Raw genomic sequence first — 21,361 nt, 5'->3', positions numbered from 1 at the left:
AAGAAACACCTTGAAACTGATTTTTCAAAACTTGTATGGACAGACGAAATCAGAGGTGAGTGACTGGATCACTCAGACAAAAAGTTCAAGCATCAGTTTGATGGAGAAGGGATACTGGTATGGGTTGCTATCAAAAGATTAGCTACTTTGACTCCTAAATTGACTCCTAAACCTTCTGTAGAGGAGCGGCACAGTCTGAATCATTTTAAGGGCTATGCTTCATCATGTGCATCCAACTACTTCACTGGACTTGCCAGCACAGGCCCCAAAGTTAACAGAATAATGACCTATGTCCCTTGATAACCTTTTTTAAATCCTACTGAGAACTTGGGAGGCCTGTCAGATATGTAGGGAGTATGATTAAGCTTCCATGGATGAAATATTGAGGACAGTCACTGAAAAGAACAGGAGTTAAACATTGTCATTTTCTGTTACTTACTTTTTATATGTAAAATTTGAAAAAGATTTTAGCTTTAATTTTGTCATGTAGGTGCCTGGTGATTCTGTGCAATAACAGTTTGCCTGTGCATATTGCAGATGTCTTCTCCAGTGCTCTGTTTGGCAGGACTGGATGTTTTCTCTTGGATACATCAACCCTAAAAACTCTGACGAGCAGAAAATCACAGAGATGGTGTACAACATATTTCGTATTCTGCTCTATCATGCCATCAAGTATGAATGGGGAGGATGGCGTGTGTGGGTGGACACTCTCTCTATAGCCCACTCTAAGGTGAGTACTGTGCAACAAAGAGAAACACTGACCTCTGCTGCTGAGGCAGACATTTTTAACTAGTCTGTCAAGCTTCTTTAAAACTTCATTGCATTACGTCATGCTGTAAAGATGTAGCTGTTTATATCTTTGACTTTTTTATAGGTTACATACGAGGCACATAAAGAATACTTGGCCAAGATGTATGAAGAGTATCAGCGCCAAGAAGAGGAGAATATTAAAAAAGGGAAGAAGGGTTTGGTCAGCACTATCTCTGGTCTGTCTGCTCAGACCTCTGGTATTAAAGGTGTGATTGAGATCAGAGAAATGGATGATAACTCTCAGACACCCGAAAGTGAGATGGAATATGAGGGTGCTGACTCGCGCAACCTGCTGGCTGAAGAAAAGGGGCATGAGGAGGCTTTCAGGGGTAAAGAGGTTACTGTAAATGGGGTCAGGGTTGAAGTTCATGACCTTTTGGTGGACATCAAAGCTGAAAAGGTGGAGGCTACAGAGGTAAAGCTGGATGATGTTGACTTGTCCACTGAAACTTTAGGAGTTTCTGAGAATGGGCCTCTGGTGGAAGTGGATTCTCTGTTGGATAATGTTTATTGTGCTGCTGTGGAAAAGCTCAACAGTAATGTCAGCAGTATGTTGTTACCAAAGGAGAGTTTGGATGACCAAAATGCTGCCCCTCTCATTGAGTTGGATGATGACAAGGACAGTATCCCTCCCAGCAACAACTTCCTGTTTGGCAAGCCAACAGTTGGCATTGAGGACAAGTTACTGTCTGATCTCAGTTCAGCTGATCCTATGGTCCTACCTAATCCAGAGCTGCCTGTTCACACCAGCCCCAGTGAGGAACTTAACCTTCTAGCTCATGTGTCAGGCAGTGTCTTACCCAGTATCCTGGAGAAGGATGAGTTTGAGATGCAGACAGCCCTTGAAACCATTAGCCCTGAGGCTGGGACTGAAAATGAGAACTCCAAACTCCTGAAGGCTACTGAGGGCACAGCTACATTTGGGAGGGACCCATTGGCTTGTAAGACCAGCAGTGCAGTAGATGCAACAGGCAGCACTTCTGATACTGAGAGATCAGATGATGGCAAAGACAAGGAGATGAAGAAGATTCAGACAACAGCCACCACACAGGTTTGTCTGAAACCAAATAACCACATAATCCATTCATGAAATAACAGGTCATATTGTAATATCTGAAACAGGAGGGATGTGTTGCTATTTTCAGACTCATGAAAGAAATAGAGGAGGTTCACTTATGAACACAACCAATATGATCTCACATCTCTTAGACAGAGGGAACTATAAAGCAGATGATCATAAAAACTGAAAAATAGCAGCACCAGTGTCAAAGAGAGGAAGTTGTAGAGGAAGAGTAAGGTTATTGTCAGGATGTGTTGGCCCTCGGTGAACAGTTCTACATTCACAGACCCACAGAGATCACTTTCTTCCCCTACTGTGCTTGTAATGGGGACAGGAAGGCCTGGTGCACATCAGGCATCATCCCTCTGAGACTCAGGAAACTGGGCTGCTGGAATAGTTAACTGAACCAACAGGAGGGCAGAAAGAGACAAAGCATTATTCTACAACAGTCGCTTGGGATGTGTTCATTGCTCTGTTCCTCTGTGCTCCTTTTCAGAGGTCAGGCTCTTTTGCCTAGATTGGGTCACTGATAAAGGGCCAGTGGGAGGAAGAGTTTATTTTAAAACCTTTCTCTGGGGTTGCATAATTGCTCATGTTAAATATGTTGCTTCTTTTAAAAAAAAAAGGGCTTTTGCAGCACTTTTCTGTCTTACTAGGTGTTGCACTGATTATAGATTCTACTTTCTTTCTGTAGCCACAGGCAAAACAAGGTTATATAAGGACTTGCTGTGCAATATTTCATTCTCTGTGAAAAATAGAACAGAAGCATTATATTAGTTTATGGATGTTCTGCTGATGCATATAGTATCTCACAAGGGCAGTGATTGTATATGCCATATAAAAATGTATTTGTTTTAGTGATTCATTGCTCTCCCATCAGAGTGTGCATGCCCGCCTCGTCTCTCAGATGGAAAGGGACGTACCTGTGGACCTTGGCTTTAGGGGCGTGCCCATGACAGAGGAACAACAACGTCAGTTCAGCCCTGGGCCACGCACTACAATGTTCCGCATCCCAGAGTTCAAATGGTCAACCATGCACCAGAGACTGCTCACTGACCTGCTATTTGCACTGGAGAGTGACGTCCATGTCTGGAGGAGGTGTGTGAAGTAATTTATGTGCATTCAGATATGCAGAGAATAAGCTTGAGTATGGTACACGTAGTAATCCTATACATGTTTTCTGCTTCTTGCACATTGCATTGTCTTATGATTGACCAGCCTTGAAATAATAATTGGTAGGATTGTTATATGTGAAAAACATGTGTATCCATACAAATCTTGTGTTTTTCCCCACCTTTTTCTGCAGCCACTCCACCAAATCTGTCATGGACTTTGTTAACAGTAACGAGAACATCATTTTTGTCCACAACACCATCCATCTCATCTCGCAAATGGTCGACAACATCATTATAGCTTGTGGAGGGATTTTGCCTCTTCTCTCAGCAGCCACCTCTCCTTCTGTGAGTGCACCTCTCTGACTTCAGTAAAGAGGAATAACGCCATCTAGCGGCATTTTATTGTAACATCTTGGTCTGTCGCTGTTCAGCATATACAACAACAGCTCATGTACCAGTGGGAAATATGACTTTTTTTCTGTTTTGTGATTGGTGTGACTCCGATGTGCTCACCCTGACTTTGCTACAATTAATGCAGAGGACTTTACTTTGCCACAGTTTCTTGTGTTTATGATTAACCTTTCTGTGTCATTTGATTTTTACATTGATCAATCTCTTGCAATTACTATGCAAGATTTAAATTTTCAGTCTTGATTTAATCATCTTTTGTGTTTTGTTTTTTTTTATTAGACTTTGAAGGTTAGTAATTATGCTTTTTAATTTCATATGGTATTCACAGATGATTTGTTCTGAAAAATGTAGCTAAACATGTACTTTCTTACCTCTGAACTGGAACCTCTGCTTCGGTCTCTCCTGACATTAGACTGTCTCAGTCCCAAAATCTATCAACACTCACAGCTGTTTATGTGTGATACACTTCTTTATTCATTCTTTATTGCTGTAGAAAATTGTACTTCAGTCAAAGCTAGGTGTCAAAACTTCTGAAAACAGAGGAGACACTTTACATTCTTACTTTTGTTCTATATTACCTGTGTAAGACGGAGTTGGAGAACATCGAGGCGACGCAGGGCATGTCATCAGAGACCGCCATCACTTTCCTGTCCCGCCTCATGGTTCTGGTAGATGTGTTGGTCTTCTCGAGCTCACTCAACTTCAGTGAGATTGAGGCTGAGAAAAACATGTCCTCCGGTGGCCTGATGCGCCAGTGTCTCAGACTAGGTAAGAGCTGTTTGTGTGAGACTGCTGTAGATGTAAATGGCAGCCCGTGCAAACGGGCAGTGAAAAAATGACTTTATCACTAGGTGGTGTTTGTACACAGAAAAGTGAACAACTAGAAAAATGACTCTATACACATTATAATTATTCTACTAATCCCTGAAAGTCCTCCTTTTGATCAGCAGAGCATTTCATTCATTTAAGAATCATCAACTGAATAGGTAGGTAATTGTAGAATGGAATGGGTTTTGCTATTTCTTTTGCTACTGTTCTCTATTGTGAGAAATGACACGGCCTTTATTTTAGAATTCACAATGAGAAGAGGCTGATTTGCAGTGCAATCAGGTTCTCTTTGCAAATGGTATCCTTTTGTGTTTCTCATTAGTGTGTTTCATAGGCTTTCTCTGCCCTTTTGGGCCTTTGTTTTTCCACTGCATATATTTGAGAGATAAATAATTATATTTGAAGGAAAGGCAAATAACTGCTGAATTGAGAATAGATTAATTGAAGACATTTAATGTGTGTTGTTTTGGTAGAATTCTTTGGCACAATACATTTAAAGAGAATGTGTTCTTCTCGCCACTTTTTTGTGAGCAAAAGACTACATTTTTTGTCCCTATCTGTTTGTGCCTGTGGGTTTTTGGGTTTGCAAGCTTATGTTTGCTTGATTGTTCACTTAAAGTTGTGGTCTGGGGGATGGGAAATAGCCTTCAGACTTCAATGTCCTTGTTGCAAATATACAATTTCTCATCACTGGCGTTGGTGTGAAATCAGTCTGGCTGCTGATTTTACTCTTGCTTTCATTCCCGTCAGCCTGGAACAAATAATTATCAGAGATAACTGATTAGGTTTAAAGAGGTCATGCATGTTATCAGCATTTAATTACCCTTGACTTTGAAATGAGAACCTATGCTTTTTGTGTATTTGTTTGTGTACAGTGTGCTGTGTGGCTGTAAGGAACTGTCTGGAGTGCAGGCAGAGACACAACCCTAGGACACAGGATATCCTGCAAAATGCTATGACTTCCAGCAAGGTCGGCTATGATGTCACATATCACCTGTTTGAAAGGGAAACTTTGGTGTCTGAGCCCTTTGTTAAAAATTCCATCTATTCAATACATGCTAATGGAAGACCACTTAATAGTGTCACAAAATTAGTTTCTTCATACCTGCACAGTATGATCCTCTGTGAGCCCATACTTTTAACTCTGTAAGTCGCTTTGGATAAAAGTGTCTGCCAAATGTAAACATTTAAATTTTTTATTCCGCCATCTTTCCCATTTTTTTTAACCTCAAGAATTCTGTAAAAGTAATGATAAAAACAGGTTAAACACACCCTGAATGGAACATAGCAGCATGTCAAAATGTGCCATTTCTGCGCTTTAGACAGCCATGGAGACTGGCCCTACTGACCTGTCACCGATCAAGGACCCTGACCGCCTTCTGCAGGATGTAGACATCAATCGACTCCGCGCTGTTGTGTTTCGTGATGTGGTGAGCCTGGTCTACGAGTTTGTTTGTACAGGATGTGCATTTGCTTGTCACAAAGAAAAGCAAATGTTAGTGAGGATGAAAACTGCTTTAGTTATTGTGGCAGACTAACCGATGTGCAATACAGTGTTCTTTAGTAAAGTGCTACACGTGCATGTGAATGGCTGTTTTCTAAAGCAACATATTCTACAACTAGCACAAGTGCTTCATGTAGTTTTTTTTTTAAATGTAACTTATGTTTGCAGTGAGGACTGTGGAAAATTACAGTCTTCTGAGTAGAAAGTGGATTAACTGTTTTATAATTCTTCTCCACAGGATGACAGTAAACAAGCCCAGTTCTTGGCTTTAGCTGTGGTGTACTTCATCTCTGTCCTCATGGTCTCTAAATACCGCGACATCCTTGAGCCTCAACGTGAGACGATAAGTGGCCAGTCAGGCCGCAGTATGCGCCAGGAGATCAACTCGCCAACCAGCAAAGGTGCCTTATCTTTCTTACATTCATCTTTGTGCTCACCTTACCTTATTTTGAGGTGACTGTAACTGATTTACACAAATGATAAGTGTCCATGTTCTTTTCTATTACACTAGTGCCAGCTTGTGAGAGCTGAGAGCTCATTCAGTAAAACATCAGGGATACCCTGCCTACACTCCACTGGCTCATCTATGACTTATTCATGAGCTCTGCTAATTGCACCATAGAGAAGTAAGCGTGGAAGTAAATATACTGGTGCTGAAGATGGTGGTTATGAACTTGAATAGGCATCAACATTCACTCTGAAATGAAAGGTAGAGAGTGCTTCAAGTCATAAATAATACATTAAGTAACATGAAAGGAAATCATTGGTTGCCTACAAAGGTTTAACACAATGTCTGCTGCAGTGCCAATTGCCTTTATGAAATGTACAAGTGAGCATACTTTATCAACTTTCATTCAGATAAAAGGTGAAGTGAATAAAAGAAACTAGAGGATGAGGAAAGAGGCCAAAGGGAATATGTAAGTGTAGTTTAAATAGCTGAGACCACTCCGAATGAAGAATGAGAAGATGAGCAATGAGAAGTTCAGAGATGAGAAAGCAGCAGCATGCTATCCAACCACTGTGGGTTTTTGGGGCAGTGGAGCCAGGCTTGCTATTTTCAGCCCCATCTGTCAGTGCCCATTAGGCAAGCAATCCACCAGAGGAGAATGGGATCATAGAGGTTGCTGGGAGGAGAGAGGCACACTGCCGCCTTCATAAATTTTACCAGAAAATAGGGGAATTTTCCAGACGGCATGTGGCAGACGATTGTCTGATGGACCAGGAAGCCAGACGACTTGCTGGCTAAATCAGGCCCTGCTGACCTCGTTATGGGGCATGTGATGAATATTAATATGGCTGCCCTTGCATGTAGGTGACCACTGGTTTAGGATAAACCAGAATCTGACTGGAAAGTCACTTCTGCAGCTCTCTGAGAAAACCAGAACACATTTTAAGTTGATTTCTGTATGTACCATAGTTTGAGTTTTATGAACAAGCAAAATGTTACTAATTTGTTCCATACACGCACAAATGTGCAGTGTACAGTATTTGCCCCAGAATAATAGAGCAGCATATCTATGTTTCTAACTTCTTCACTCTCAAAGCAGTTGAATAGGTTTTGCTTCAGGCAGAAAGAAGCTGAAGAAAAGGATTCATGTTTTATTAACATAGAGGGAGAATAACTGCGAGTAAATCTCACTTGTGAATTGGAGCTTCTAGAGCGAGATCCAAGAAGCTCCCCTGCCATGTGGCTCTGTGTACACATGCTATATTTACTTTTTGGATAAGAAATGTATCACTAGCTCTGGAATGCAGTTTTATTCACTGGTATTAGCAGTAAATTATTTAGTTAATTTCTTACTGCTTTCAACAAATGCTATGTTAATATTAAGTTGGCTTTTATTTCTATATGGTATAGATTGTATATGTGGTATATGTGTGTATATGTATATTTTGACTGGTATATGATGGGTAGAGTATGTATGTCCCTGCCTGGCACTTCCTGTTTCTCTTCCACAGAAACAGCAACAGCATTTCAAAGCAGTAAAAACCACCTTGTGTCATCAGAGGGCCTCCACTTGGAAATCTCTCTCTCCCACACAGACTCTGGGATTGGAGATGAGCAGGTAGCCAGTGTCATTAACGGGTCTGACCAGGATCACAGAGTGGGGGGATCTTGCGCCATGAGTGAGCTCATATCACACTACACACTATGCTCAGAGGGGAAGAAGTCCCAAGACAGCTTGTCTGAATCTGCCAATGTAGAGATGTTTAAACCACCATCCTCCACTACCAGCATTAGTCAGTCCAACAAGGGCATTAATGTCAAGGAGATTTTGAAGAGCCTTGTAGCAGCTCCAGTGGATGGCATGGAGGCTGGGCTGGAGCCTGTGTCCAACCCTGACCCTGCTGCCAAGGCCCAGGCCATGCTGCCAATGCAGTTTCACTCATTTGACAGGTGAGAAGCTTTCATTGGTTAGTAATCTGAAACTTTATGAAAAAAACTCCTTATAATGAATTGTGCCTTTTCAGTTTTTCCCGTCGACCATTTTTATTTCTTTTTTGGATTCATGTTCTACTCATTACAAGCATTTGTTTTCCATTTAATTGTGCACATTTAATTGGTATTTACTCTAATGTCAGATTTAATTGTAGTATTATTGTCATTTTCACTGCATAAATTAAGCTACATAAATGTAAAACCTTCCTTTGACATTTACAGAAAAAAATACCTTATCCTATGCTCATATCCATCGACATCTGTTTGTGGATAGCTATCACATGTTTAAAACCATAAAGGATTTGTGGCTGTGGGTGAGTCAGGGTGTGTGCAATCTCTCAAGTGACCCAATAATAATGAAGTTAATCTTTGGATTTATCTCAGCTATGCAGCATACCACTAATGGCTTCTAAGTAGACTGCAAAACATTATTCACCAGTCTACTTGTATTGTATTCTTTCCCTTCAGCAAAAAATCTTGAGTTTGAAAGGTTCTCTGAGGCACTGTTGTACTGCTGAAGTTTATTTACATTCTTGGATTAGATAAAAACCACAGTTATCTGTCAGGATTTGAGTGTTTACAAAGCTGCTGCTGTAGGGATTTCAAGCTCCAGCTCCCTCTGATCTAAATCTTCTACAGCTGATAAAGTTGACAAAAATATATGATTTTGAAAAAAAAAAAAAAAAGAAGACGTTTGAGATAGTTTGGTACAAAAAACAAATCTCACCACTGGCTTGTTTAGATTGTAGTCACTTCAGACCCTGTAGGACACACTGTTTCAGAAGCAACAATGGGGTCTCCCCTCTCCTTAATGCATTCTGTTGCTGAGCTGGGCTGAGGTGAGCCTGATGAATAGGGGAGAAGATCGAGCAGTATGTGGAGAGAAGGCAGCTGACAGGGTGGGGGTCTCCTGGGCGTTGATGACAGATTGAACAGAAGTGGCCACGCACCACACCATGGCTGGCAATCGTTCTCACCGCTCACATCCGTAATGGGAGCTGGCAGGCTGAAATGAGTTGCCAAGGCAAAGTGTATTATTTTTGAAATGCTTTCACACAAAGCCTCCTGACCACATTTACAACTTTGTCTCATGCTTTTCATGTCACTCCCCCCTCCCACCTTTATTTGCTATGTCTAATTGTTTGCCACCTGCCAGTGAAATGAGCTGCCAGCCATGGAAATGCCTTTCATTTGTCTGTCAGGGCAAAAATAGATTGGGAGTGACAACATCAAAAAAGAGGATGGAGGGAAAATGGCTTAAAGTGAACTGCATAGAGACAGAGTATGTCATAGCAGAGGGGGTTTAAACTGCTCAAAATCCGAATGGGAATACAGTAAAGAAATACCTCAGTGATCCTCAACTTTCTCTCCATTATCCTCAAATTAGCTTGGTGAGATATTGCTTGACCTTACATATTTGAGTTTTCACATGATGGAGAGCAGTGATAACTGTTTTCTATTCAATTTGGGACTAGAAGCACATGTAAGCGCGGGATATTTGCTCTATATCTTTCCCTGTATTTCCCAATACAGCTTTATTGGATTAGAACCTTATTTTGGGATTCATAAAGGAAACATTTCTTTGGTTATACTTTACACTGCAGACATCTCCCACAGCCGCAGACCTTATTAATATTCATCCTAAGATTAATCCCTGCTTTATTCTCTGCAACTCAATTAAGACAATCCTATTAATAAAATATGCACTCGATAATCTATACATGATTCATGAGCACTTGGCTAATGAATTATTCATTAAAAGAGGTCCATGTTTTATCAACATCCTGTAGATCTAATGTAATGTAACAGCCATTGCAAAGACGAAGGATGCATGCTAAGGATAAATTTGGAAAGCAAGAAAAAAAAAACATCCGGTTTTTACAGTCAAAATATGCTACTGATGTTCTGAAATCTGTCAATGTGATTTCAGGATATCGGTACATAGCTCTACTAAATAAATCATACTTGTCATCAGTGTTCTTCAGAGCACAGCTGTATCCCTGGTGATGTTAATATTTTAGAAAGCTTTCAAGCTTTTCTCCAGTCTCTCTTCCTCACATCTGTGATTGAGCTGATTTTGATCTGCTTGGTTTCAAATGTTTTATTTTACTGTTATTTTTAGATTTGAATGCCTGTTATGTGGTTCTCCATTGGGCAACAGTTTCACTCAATGTGTAAATTTTTTTAGTTTTTGGATGTTTTGTACACAGCTAAAAACTCCGGTAACATTGCCCATATTAGGTTTTAGTCCCACGGCGTGTTTCTTTGACGTGACCGATGAGATGGACTGTAGATATAAAACAGCAACAAATGTTGACAGTAAAAGTCAGTGTTGTTTTGTTGAGGGAGGATATCTGGGGATTTGCCTCAGATGACAACAGGCTTAACTTGTGACAGTGCAAAGGCCTGGCCTTTGTCACCCAGAGCAACTGCAGGGGATTGGGTGAGACATTATCTGGCACCCTAACAAACCCAAAAGCCAACAGTGAACCTGATAAGGACAAGCTTTGCTTCTCTTTTCTGTCAGGCAGTTCTTGCAGGGTCAAGTTTACTGCATCATCTTTAATCCTCGTCCAGTCAGACTGCATGTGAACAGCAGTCTGGTAACTTAGTGGTGTGTCTCTGCTTTCCTGTGTCGTCACAAAAGGTCACAAGTGCGATTTTAATCTTTAGCCTTCACAAGCTTTTTTTTTTTTTTACATGTTTCAATATTTGAGCTCTGTTCTGTCATTTTTTTAGCATCATACAGTTAACTTCTATAAATGAAAGGGAAACCGCTGTTTTTAGGTCCTTTATTGTGTGTGCATGTATACAGTAAAGATAATCTAAAGCAAGAATTTGGGCTCAGGGTATGTGTAGTCGTATGCAACATGCCCTTTGACAAGAATCATCTTGTTATGGCCTTTTTTCATTTGCTTAAATTTTTCAGCTCTTGTTTAAGGGTTTTTAGCCCATCCCTCCTGCAAACAGCCTTCAAGTTCTGTGAGATTTTTGTGGCACTTGTGTGTGTTGCCCTTTTAGTGTCCCTTCATCAGGTTTTCAGTGATGTTTACAAGAAAAGATCCTTGGTAAATCCTTCAGCTTATAACTTTTGAGCTGTGTTTAGGATCAGCATCCTGTTTGAGAAGCCAGCCCTTCAGCTTTTAAAAAAATAGTGAGATTTATTTCTTTTTTTTCCCAAAGTCATCACTCTGTAGGTCTTTTACATTTAATTGCAAACTTCTGACAGTGAATTTTGTGATAGTTTTCTGCCTATGATTCTTCTATGAAGTTCATAGTTGTGCAAGTGTCACTGCACAATAAAGCAGTTAACCGCCACTCATAGTCTGCAAAATCCCCCAGAGGTATTTTACAATCAAACAGGTTTTGATTTGTCTTTGTGGAAAACCCATGAGCAGTTCTTTCAGAGTTCCAGAAATGACCTAGACTCACTGTTAACAGTCATTTCTTAAAAACAAACTGAGGAAATGACTGTTTGAAAACACTCGTCTGACTTCCTATCTTCCTTGTGGGCATCAATTATTTTCATTTGGTAAAGTGCGAGGCAGCTGCTTTAAGCAGCCGTCGGCTGTTGGGAAGGTTTGAAGAGCTCGAGTGTTTATAAAGCCTTAAAATGTGCATTGCTAGCCCTTTCCTCAGGCTAGCTGTGAACAAGTCATAGCTTTAACAAACTAATAGACGTGAGTTTTTTTGCATTGTGCTCCTTTCCTTTTTTTGTCTTTAAAACTGTACAAAAACCTATTTTTACTTTAATTGTTGAAAAAGACACTTAAGAGCATATGTTTTCTCACGTAAGTTATTGACTGTAACTGAAATATAGAAGTTTTTTTCTAACTTACTGTACTTGTTCCTAATGTATTCTTATGGTTGATGTCTTATGTTAAATCCCTTGCATCTCTACCCCTTTTTTTTTTCTCTCTCTAGTTAAAAAAGTGGAATGAATAGGGAAAAGTGCCCAAAAGCTGCACATTTGTTGTACAAATGTCTTCTTTTTTTTCTGAACCCCCCCTCCAAAAAAACCCCAAGAAGATGTTGATGTCTTGATCTGCACAAAGCAAGTAGAAAATGTAAAGGGATGTTCACTTAGTTTTAGATTTTTGTGTTCGAACACATACATTATAGGTAACAGCAAATGTGTGATAGCTCAGGAATACCTCACAAGTAGCTCCTGGAGACTCTCATTGGAGTTGATGATATTTAAGCTCTTTCCAGCAGAGCAGAGTGTTGCAGAAGGCCTCCATTAGCAGAAGCAGATGTAAAGGAAAGCACAGTTACTAGAATGCTGATCCTCACACTATATACCTACGTCTCACATCTACACGTGCGCGTCTGATTTCCTGTAATGCTCAACATTGAAAGACTGAGTTCAAGTGGGTACGTTTACCTTTCAAAGGTCCTAACTAATAAGTGAGCATACTCAACCTGGCACGGACTAAAAGTAGCAAAAGCTGATGAAGATCATTGGTATATTTCTCCCTAATGCTTCTATGCTCTGGGGGGTGTATCAGAAAAAGAGAATTGAAGTTGACAGTTGAATGGCTATTTAAGGATTTACTTGATTTTCAGTCCCTAGAAAAAGTCGAAAAAGCCTCTGGGCAAAACACTGACTTTGCAGAGTCTGTTATATTAGAACAACATTAAAAGTCTGAAGCTAACCTGCTATATAACGGTCTAATTTCACCCTGTATATTAGGTCTTGTGTTTGTTTTGTTATTTTTCTTATTTATTTAGGTAAACTGTATGCTTTGTAAATATCTAAAAAATAAAAAAAGGATAAAAAAGAATTTCAATGCATGCGTAAATTGAATATAATCTGTTTTTGTGTGTAGGAGTGTGGTGCTGCCTGTGAAGAAAACCTCCCCAGGCAGCTTAGCAGTTAACACACTTGGAACCACCAGCAGCAGTTGCACCTCCCCTGGGCTCACAGCTAGCAGTACCCCCAACATATTTGCTGCTGCTTCTGCAACCTCAAAAAGCATGATCAACACTACTGGTAGGTCTTACAAACGGTAACCAGGCATTATTTTGCATGCTTTTTATTTCATTGATGCCATTCCAAGAATAGAAATGAAGCATTATTTCTCTTTTCATGTGGCCTTGCATGCCCTTCTTAGTACCACTAGATGGCTCTCTTCCCCCTCCATTCGTAACATACACTGAGGACAATGAAAACAACTGAGCACAATGAAAACAGCTGCCCTACAACCACTACTATTCCTCCTCTTGCCCTAGTTTAAGTCTGTTGAATTAGGTACTGCAGAACAATACCAACCTAATTCTGAGGAGGAATTTCCACACAAAGCTTTCCTCTTGTGTGCTTTCCTGTGTGACTGCACCACCTCTCCCTGCCTCTGCTGTCACGTTACATCTCCTGGGGCTCTGCTGGGTTGAGTCCGTTTCACCTCAAGGCTCATGTAGTCTGAGCCTCTGAAAGGACCCACTTAACACCAAAAACCATTAAGAGCACCAACACCTTTTTAATGTGCTGCATTAAAAAACTCTCTCTTTCCTCTCTGGGCCCATATGCAGGAATGCGAGAAATGTGTCCAAGTGAAAGTGGCTCAGCTAAAAAATAGACCCCTTGATCTCACAGTTTTAACTTCTCAAAAGTGCATTCAGAATCATTTCATACAATGGGAGTTTGCTGTCAAGAACAATGGCTCACCTTCAACTTACTGTGGTCTTGATGTACAAATTTAAGTTTTAATAATAAAAGTCAATGCAGTAAGTAAAAAAATTATGTAAATATTGTTTTGAAATGCAGGCTTGTTAATTCAACTTTGTTGAATTTTTATGTTGCTACAGATATGTGTGAAATAGTGTAAGTGCAGATTTAGTTACACTGCACAATTAATTTGGTTTGGCTGAATTTTGAAGTCTATTAGCAGCCAGCTGTGAATGGCTTCACAACTTCCCATTCTTTCTTTGCTGTCTTTTTATTCAGTGTCCTGTCTTATAGTGTCTGGCTTGGTTATAAAAGTATTGTATTTGGTCTCAGCTTAAATAGAGCAATATTGAATGAATAAGAATATTTCACAGCCTAAAAGTTAAGCCTTACAGCTATGTAAACATATAAAAATGCACATATCTAGACTCATTTTTGTTTTGCATTAATGTTGCATGGTTTTCTTTGTTTTTTTTCAGGAGCCGCTGAGACAGCCTCTGCCTCCTCTTCCTCCTCTTCCTCCAATTTTGTCAATGGAGCTACCAGTAAAAATCTTCCAGCCGTGCAAACTGTGGCCCCCATGCCTGAGGACACAGTAGAAAATATGAGGTACAATAAGGCTGTACGAACTTATGTGTGTTCGCTGTTACTGATCTAATTTAGTCATATTGTGTCACTTTTGTACAGTTGTGTGTATGTGGCTGATCGTTAATTTTTCTCTTTTCCCCAGGATTTCCTCATTTATATATTTGGATATTTCTTTTGAGCCCATCTACCTCTTTTACATAATTTGATTAATTATGGATGCTTTACATCCTCACATTAATTGATTATTAGTTCTTTTAATTTTTGGCTTTTATCTTTTATGTGCAAAATATTGCACATAAAAATAAAGTGGCTTATATATGAACATTATTAGCTCAATTTTAAATGTAAATATGTATTAATTTGTTGGTATATCTGGTTGTGACCTTGTCTCATCTTCCTCACTTGCCCTAATAGTTTGTGGCAGATGTCCTTAGATCTATTCTCCTACTGACTGCTGAGAGCCCAGGTCTTACTCCAGAGTCTCTCTGACTCTTTCTCCTTGCCTCAGTGTGTTCCGCAAGAGGAATAGAGATTTGGTTGCCATGGCAGCAGTAACTGACATCATTTAGCGTAACTCTGAAGTCAATGATGGAATTATCTTGCTGTGGAGCTTGCTAAAGCCTGAATTGGTATTTTTCTTAAGGGTAAAACACCCAAACTGATATACCTGCTCCACTATACTAAAAAAAGACTATATATATATATATATATAATATATGATTTTATTAATCTATGTTGTTATCATTATTAGCTCATGAGACCATCCACAAGACAAGTTGAAGTAGGTGCTGCCTATTGTTTGTTTCTTCTCTTTATTTCAGTGCCTTATGTGAAGTAAACCACAATCCACAGCGTAAGAGACTGACACCTCCTGAGCTCAAACCCTTTAGCTCTCCGACAGGATTACAGGCAGCCTCCAGAGATGCAGGCCAGTGTCTTAGGCAAGGACATCTATGTTAGTCACCTAGACCACCTCCCTGCATCCTGCCTTTTATGCTAGTCTGTCATGCCTCTGCTTTGTTTCCCCGAATTGCTGGAAGGCAGATTATACTACACATTCATAGAAATCTTGAACCCTTCTCTCCTTTCTCTTGTTTTCTCTATCCTGCTGCTTTCTGTCCATCTTAACAGGGAAAACAAGCTACAGCTCCCCTCTGGTTGCCTTTTTTTGTCTCTGTGTGTACACACAGGAGCACAGAGATATGCTGCAGCTTGAGCCGTATCACTGTCTGTATTCAGTCTGAGTTGAATGGCTGCATGAATCCAGCTCACAGTTTTTCTGAGGTGCTTAGATTATGTCAGGCAGAGGCAGGTTCAGTAGTTAGTGTGCAGAAGATATGGAACTGCCTCTGCAGTCTTGAACAACTGTGATCTCACTTGCGATTCTTGTAAACACATCACACCAAATAATGCAAACAGCTGGTTATAGGTGTTCACCTGGATTTGAAAAAAAAAACATTAAATCTTCTGCTACTGACATCTCTCATGCTGGCAACCTTACTCTTATTGATATCTGGCTTGGTTTGCATCCTCTGAAATACGTTGGTTATCTTTAGCACATACCACGACCCTGGTAGTCCAGCTGCAGACCAACTGCTGATAGCTGTGTGTGCTACTTAAAGTGTGGAGCTGTAAATGTTCTTTTTCTGCCTAATCCTTGATTGAATATACAGATTTATTTCTTTTTAATTTTCAATTCAAATAATTTTTAATTCACGTGTCTAATTTCTATTTGTGACTTCTGTTTTGATGTGTTCTCTTTGACAGCATCACTACAAAGCTAGAAAGGGCCTTGGAAAAAGTGGCGCCCCTGCTAAGAGAGATCTTTGTTGACTTTGCACCTTTTCTATCTCGCACCCTGCTGGGCAGCCACGGACAAGAGTTACTCATAGAAGGTATAGATGTTTTGGTTTTTTTTATGTGGCAATTTCCTCTATCTTTAGTCCTTCTGTTTGCTACATCATAGATGGATGCATATGTAGTAGTAGGTGTTGACTGGAAAGTAGCTTTTTTTTCACAATCTGGAGATCTGTCTGAGTCTAATTATGTCTGCTTTCCCTTTCATTCATCTCATGGCATGTGTGTTTTGTTTTCTTCATGATTCACTCCATGTATTGATTATTTCTAGATGTAGTATGTGTCATAGTAACAATAAATGTTTTGAAATGAGTGTTTAGATAATTGAATGTCTTTACCTCTTGCTAGTTTTAAACTTTCCAGGTCACACAGTAACTTAGTGAAAGAGGGAATTTTTATTCTTTTATTCTTTTTTTTTTAAGAGTAACTGACAAAAATATTGATGCATTAGTCTTAATGCCTTTTCGCTCTTTTGTGTCATAAAGAATCCATGTCATGTAATATGTCCCTGCTGAGATTAAAACTGGGTACCATCATGCTGCCCTTCAACGTACATAACATGGAAAGTAAAATTAAGTATCAATGCTTACAGAGACCTTGTTGAATTTTTTCACTAATGCTTCAGTACATTGATAGCTGTTAACACTAATGAAGTGACGGCAATAGCTAAAGTCTAAGTATTTGTCACAAACTCGCTTCTAGCTGTCAACATTACTCAAGCTTTAAGTTAAATTACTTAAGTTTTTTTTTCTTTCTTGCAGCATACAGCAGTCTCATTGCAAAATGGCTGTGTAAAGAGCTGTATTGTCAGCTTTCAGTAGTGTTTGCAGAAATGTGTGATTCTTCTTTTGCACTCCACTCTGGTCTTTATTTACTTGTGCCTTCCTCTGGCCCCAGGTTGGCATCCTCTCACAGTGTAACTTGTGCCTAATCTGGACAACATACTTGCATATGTGTGCTTTGCCAATGTTCCCCAGGCTCACTTTGGCTTGTATTTTCAAGAACACACTGCCACCGCAGTCAGCACGTGCATGTGCAAAACTTTGTCTGCAGTTATTTGTCTTCATGTGTGCAATTCAAAGTGTGTGTGTGGCCTTGAGTCTCTTTACTTTCAAGTGAAATACTATCTCTGCCTTTTCTCATTGCCTCTGTCTCTTTTAGTAAACTAGACCGCTAGTAGTTTTAAAGGTCTATGCAGCAAATACAGCTTTCTTAAAGGATGCACTCCTGTGACATTAAAGCCATTCTGGAAAGAAGTTTATGGACACAATGTGGATTTTTTTGTGTTGTGTAGGTTATGAAATGTTTATAGCAAATATGGAAATTTCTATCATGGACAGTATTTTTGAGAATCGAATATTTTTGTTTTGCATGTGTTCATAAGTTTCTTGTTGTGAGAACTGCTTCAGCTTTTTATTGGGATTTGCATTTTTAATGTATACCTTGAAAATCATCACCATTGCCTAAATTAATCATGAGTCTTACTTGTTTAACCAGTCTCGTCAAAATTGGTAAAAGAATTCATGAAGTTCTCCTTCACAGTATTACTAACTGTGAATATAAAAATGTATGCAGTAAGCCAGCCTGTTTTCATCAGACAAGGAGTTTCCTTCTACATACTGTGCTCATATCATACCTATGTAAGAGCGCATGTGAAGATGCCATACACGTGTGGCTGAGACTACTTACTCTATGTCAAGAGAAAGGAAATAAGAATCAGGTAGCATTGGCTTGACAAGTGTGAATATATCTGTTACCCTTTCACTCAAAGTCTGTCAGCAGACTGACCAAGCTGACAAACCAAAGCTGATCTCAGGCTGCAGACAGTAACCCCACAAACAAGGTCGTAGATAGACAGCAGGATCCTCAGTACTCTTCACCAGACATGTTTAACCCTGTCTGAGTCTGTGAAAAGTGCTCCCTGACATGGATTAGAGCAGAATTATCTGAGAAAAAAAAGAGAATTATGCAGATTCACTATTAGCAATTAAATACCAATTGAATACTTAACTTTATTAAGCCAACTCAGATTTTCCTATTTGCAGTTTGTTTGTGCATAAGTTTGCTCCCCTCTCTGTTCCTCCCCAGTTTTCTTCCTGGCCTTTCCCAGGCACACAGTTGAAATACTGTGCTGCAGTGCAAAGGCACTCCATTTACCAGTAATTACCAGCCATCCATCACTTCGTAGATTGCTTGGGGTCAAGCCCTCTTGTGCCCTGTGTGCCCCTTTGCCTCACCCTATTCCTTCACCCCCTTTTCAGACATGTGGTCACTGTGGCAATTATGCTGAGTGCACTCTGAGCTTTACACTTGGAGTTGGTGGGTAAAGGCTGTGTGTGAACACTGCTGCTGTTGTGATGCCTGCCGCCTGCTTGTTGCTGTCCCCTGAGTGGCCCAGCCTGCCGCCACATCACCCCACAATGCCACATTCACCCGTGCCTTAACCCTGCCCTGTTTACAGGAAAGGACTGGCAGGCCGTGTTTAAATAGAATGCATTTAGTTTGTCTACCAGCACAAGGCCAGGGTCAGATGGCCACCTGACTCCTGTGTCAGAATGGACTGACTTATGGCTTCGCATGTCACTGCTATAACAAGAGGTCAAACGGTGCAGTCTGTGTACAAGTGAAGGGTCACATCCTCTCTGAGTATTTACAGTATGTTCCTTGAGACAGTCTTAGCTTGTGAACATAGATGGATGGAAGAGCAACAAAATTATTCATCCATCTGGTGTTTGTAATATTTTGCACTGTGTGATACATTTTACAGTATTCCCAATGGCTAAATGATTCCCATTAAATGTTTTTTGGATGACCTTAAGGTCCTGTACTCGGTTGTTGTTGCCATATGTATTTGAGTTAAAATCATAATAAAAAATCTCAGCCAGTCATAGGCTATGGGTTTATAAACACGCAGGTCAATAAGTTGTATTGTATTTAGTATTTTTTTTTACATTTTACTGACAACAGATTGTGCCTTTTGATATAAATATCAAATTTTAGCTTTTTTTGACTCCTTGAGCTTTTTAAGGATAGATCCAGCTTTCATTGTAATGTAAAGCATGCTATCTTCTAGGTTTTTAACTTAGAAACAATCATATAACAGTTGATAAAGCTATTATGTTTTGAATAAACAGAATTTTGTTTTTTCGTCCACATGAAACAATAGCAGTTAAGTCACATTGAGTTTTATTCTGCCAGCCTGTAATTAGTCATTGAGAGTTGCTTTTGCTTCTGATTGCACCTCTCATGATTCTCACCTGGTGCAGCAAAAAGGTGCAGAATATAAGTCTAATTTCAGGCATTGTTTCTGCAAATTAGCTTTTCACACCTGCCCATGTTTCATTAGAGAGTTGTCTGTTTCAGTGGCTCAGAAGCTGCGAATGTATTCTGTGAGCTTGTGGCATGTGTGACAATAGATATGTATGTGTCTCTGTTGAAGGAAATGCTTATGTGTAGCTTTTTGTCGCTTTTATATATATTCATACACACATATATATATATATATATATATATATATATATATATATATGTGGAGCAGAGTTGAATACAGTATCTTCATCATCTACAGTAGCTTCATCAAAGTAAAACATTGCATTTCAATGCTGCACTGTATGCAGCTGCACTGTGATTATTATTATTGCTTTGCCATTTTGATTATTATTACTTTGCCATTTTGCTTACAAGTATGATTGACATTTATCCCGTTTATCTGCTCTATCTCCAAAGGTCTAGTATGTATGAAGTCAAGCACCTCAGTGGTGGAGCTCGTCATGCTGCTTTGTTCTCAGGTGAGCCTTTTTCCTTTCTTGTCCTCTTCACAATGGTCTTTTCCAGACTTTTTTTTCTTTTTTTTTCTTTTGGAAAGCAGAAAGCAGGTCATCTGATCTTTCTGAGAACTCTGCCTGTCACTGTATTCTTTTAGTGAAATGTTTCTTTTGCAAATTGCAAAACAGATGAGACAAACACAGCCCCCAGAATTCAGTGACTTTCTCACTACACCCTAGCTTTGATTCCAAGCCCTGTTTTAGAGAATGAGCCCCACCTCATGCAGCCCTGCTAGTGACTGATCACCTCTGAGCTGACCCTCTGAATCTCTTGTTAAGCCCATGTTTTAGAGAAGGTCAGAGCCCTGATGTAGCAGTTAGAACAGAAGATATTTAACATACCTTCTGTCAGCCCATCAGTCTTGAGTCAGTAACCCATAAGGAAGCCATTACTTGGTGCCTCTGTGGATCCAGACTGCAGGGCCAGAGACTTGAAGAGGTGGATTGCCACTTTGTGTGCTCCATGGTGTCCACAGTCCAAAGCACTCTTCAGCAGGAAGCTCAGCTTATTTTATATGGAGGTCATTATTCACAGGCTTTTATCCAAAAATGTGCATAAATAGGGCAGCCAGGCCTGAGTTATTGTTGCTCTTATGATGGTTTTTGATGGACTCCTTTTTGTGCTGCTTTTCAGTCTCTAGACTGTCTGTGGGAAGTTGTCTTTTCCAGCTCTAGGATTTATTGCAGATGAGAGCTTCAGCTTGCTGTTAAGGGTCTGAGTCCATCCCCCTTTACACAGATAGCATTACTATGGCTCCAGAGGTTCCTGCCATTAGGGGCTCTGGGGATGAAACCCAGGCTGAGATATTGATCAGACCATGAGGCCTCAAAACTGGACCATATAGCTTGGAGTATAAAGGCTTTCTAATAGGGAAGAGCCATTATTTTACTTACTAATTCTGCAGTATCCATAATCAATACAGTTGAATTACCACTTAATATGATTTAAAAAGAATAATGCAATGATGGATAATTACTATCAGTTTCTTTTATATTACTGCTTTCAGGTATAAAAGGTGTTTTATCAATATTAGCTATGGTATTTGGTCTCACTGCTGATAACATTACAATGAACTGAAGACTTTAGTTGCATCTAAGGGGCTGGTTTTAAAAAGCACAGCAGGTTTTCTCAGATGCAGGGTGAGCTTTAACTGACATCGCTATGACATGCCAATTTTGACATGTCCCTCACATATTTTAGGCTTAATCTTTTAAGACAGCCAGGAGGGCATTTAGCTGACCTTTAGTCCCTCTCTGTT

General features: G+C 39.8%; 1 protein-coding gene across 5 annotated transcripts in view; it reads left to right on the top strand.

The window, feature by feature from the left end:
* nbeab (neurobeachin b) overlaps positions 1 to 21,361 on the top strand; it is a 175,863-nt gene that overhangs the window by 69,651 nt on the left and 84,851 nt on the right. For 2 of the 5 annotated variants that reach the window (XM_072392133.1, XM_072392131.1), the window contains exons 21-34: positions 538 to 730; positions 875 to 1,861; positions 2,751 to 2,968; positions 3,177 to 3,330; positions 3,984 to 4,164; positions 5,100 to 5,194; positions 5,547 to 5,654; positions 5,967 to 6,129; positions 7,688 to 8,126; positions 12,998 to 13,161; positions 14,313 to 14,442; positions 15,243 to 15,362; positions 16,189 to 16,316; positions 20,005 to 20,066. In XM_072392133.1, coding sequence (XP_072248234.1) covers positions 538 to 730; positions 875 to 1,861; positions 2,751 to 2,968; positions 3,177 to 3,330; positions 3,984 to 4,164; positions 5,100 to 5,194; positions 5,547 to 5,654; positions 5,967 to 6,129; positions 7,688 to 8,126; positions 12,998 to 13,161; positions 14,313 to 14,442; positions 15,243 to 15,362; positions 16,189 to 16,316; positions 20,005 to 20,066 — 3,142 coding nt within the window. The remainder of the gene's footprint in view (positions 1 to 537; positions 731 to 874; positions 1,862 to 2,750; positions 2,969 to 3,176; positions 3,331 to 3,983; positions 4,165 to 5,099; positions 5,195 to 5,546; positions 5,655 to 5,966; positions 6,130 to 7,687; positions 8,127 to 12,997; positions 13,162 to 14,312; positions 14,443 to 15,242; positions 15,363 to 16,188; positions 16,317 to 20,004; positions 20,067 to 21,361) is intronic. The other 3 variants (XM_072392135.1, XM_072392134.1, XM_072392132.1) reach the window with 2 other exon arrangements.

This window comes from Leuresthes tenuis, unplaced genomic scaffold (genome assembly GCF_036924035.1).
Source record: "Leuresthes tenuis unplaced genomic scaffold, fLeuTen1.0.hap1 SCAF_9, whole genome shotgun sequence".
In the NCBI taxonomy this organism is placed as follows: domain Eukaryota; kingdom Metazoa; phylum Chordata; class Actinopteri; order Atheriniformes; family Atherinopsidae; genus Leuresthes; species Leuresthes tenuis.
Note: the sequence above shows the minus strand (reverse complement) of the source record. Positions and strands in the feature narration are given on the sequence as shown.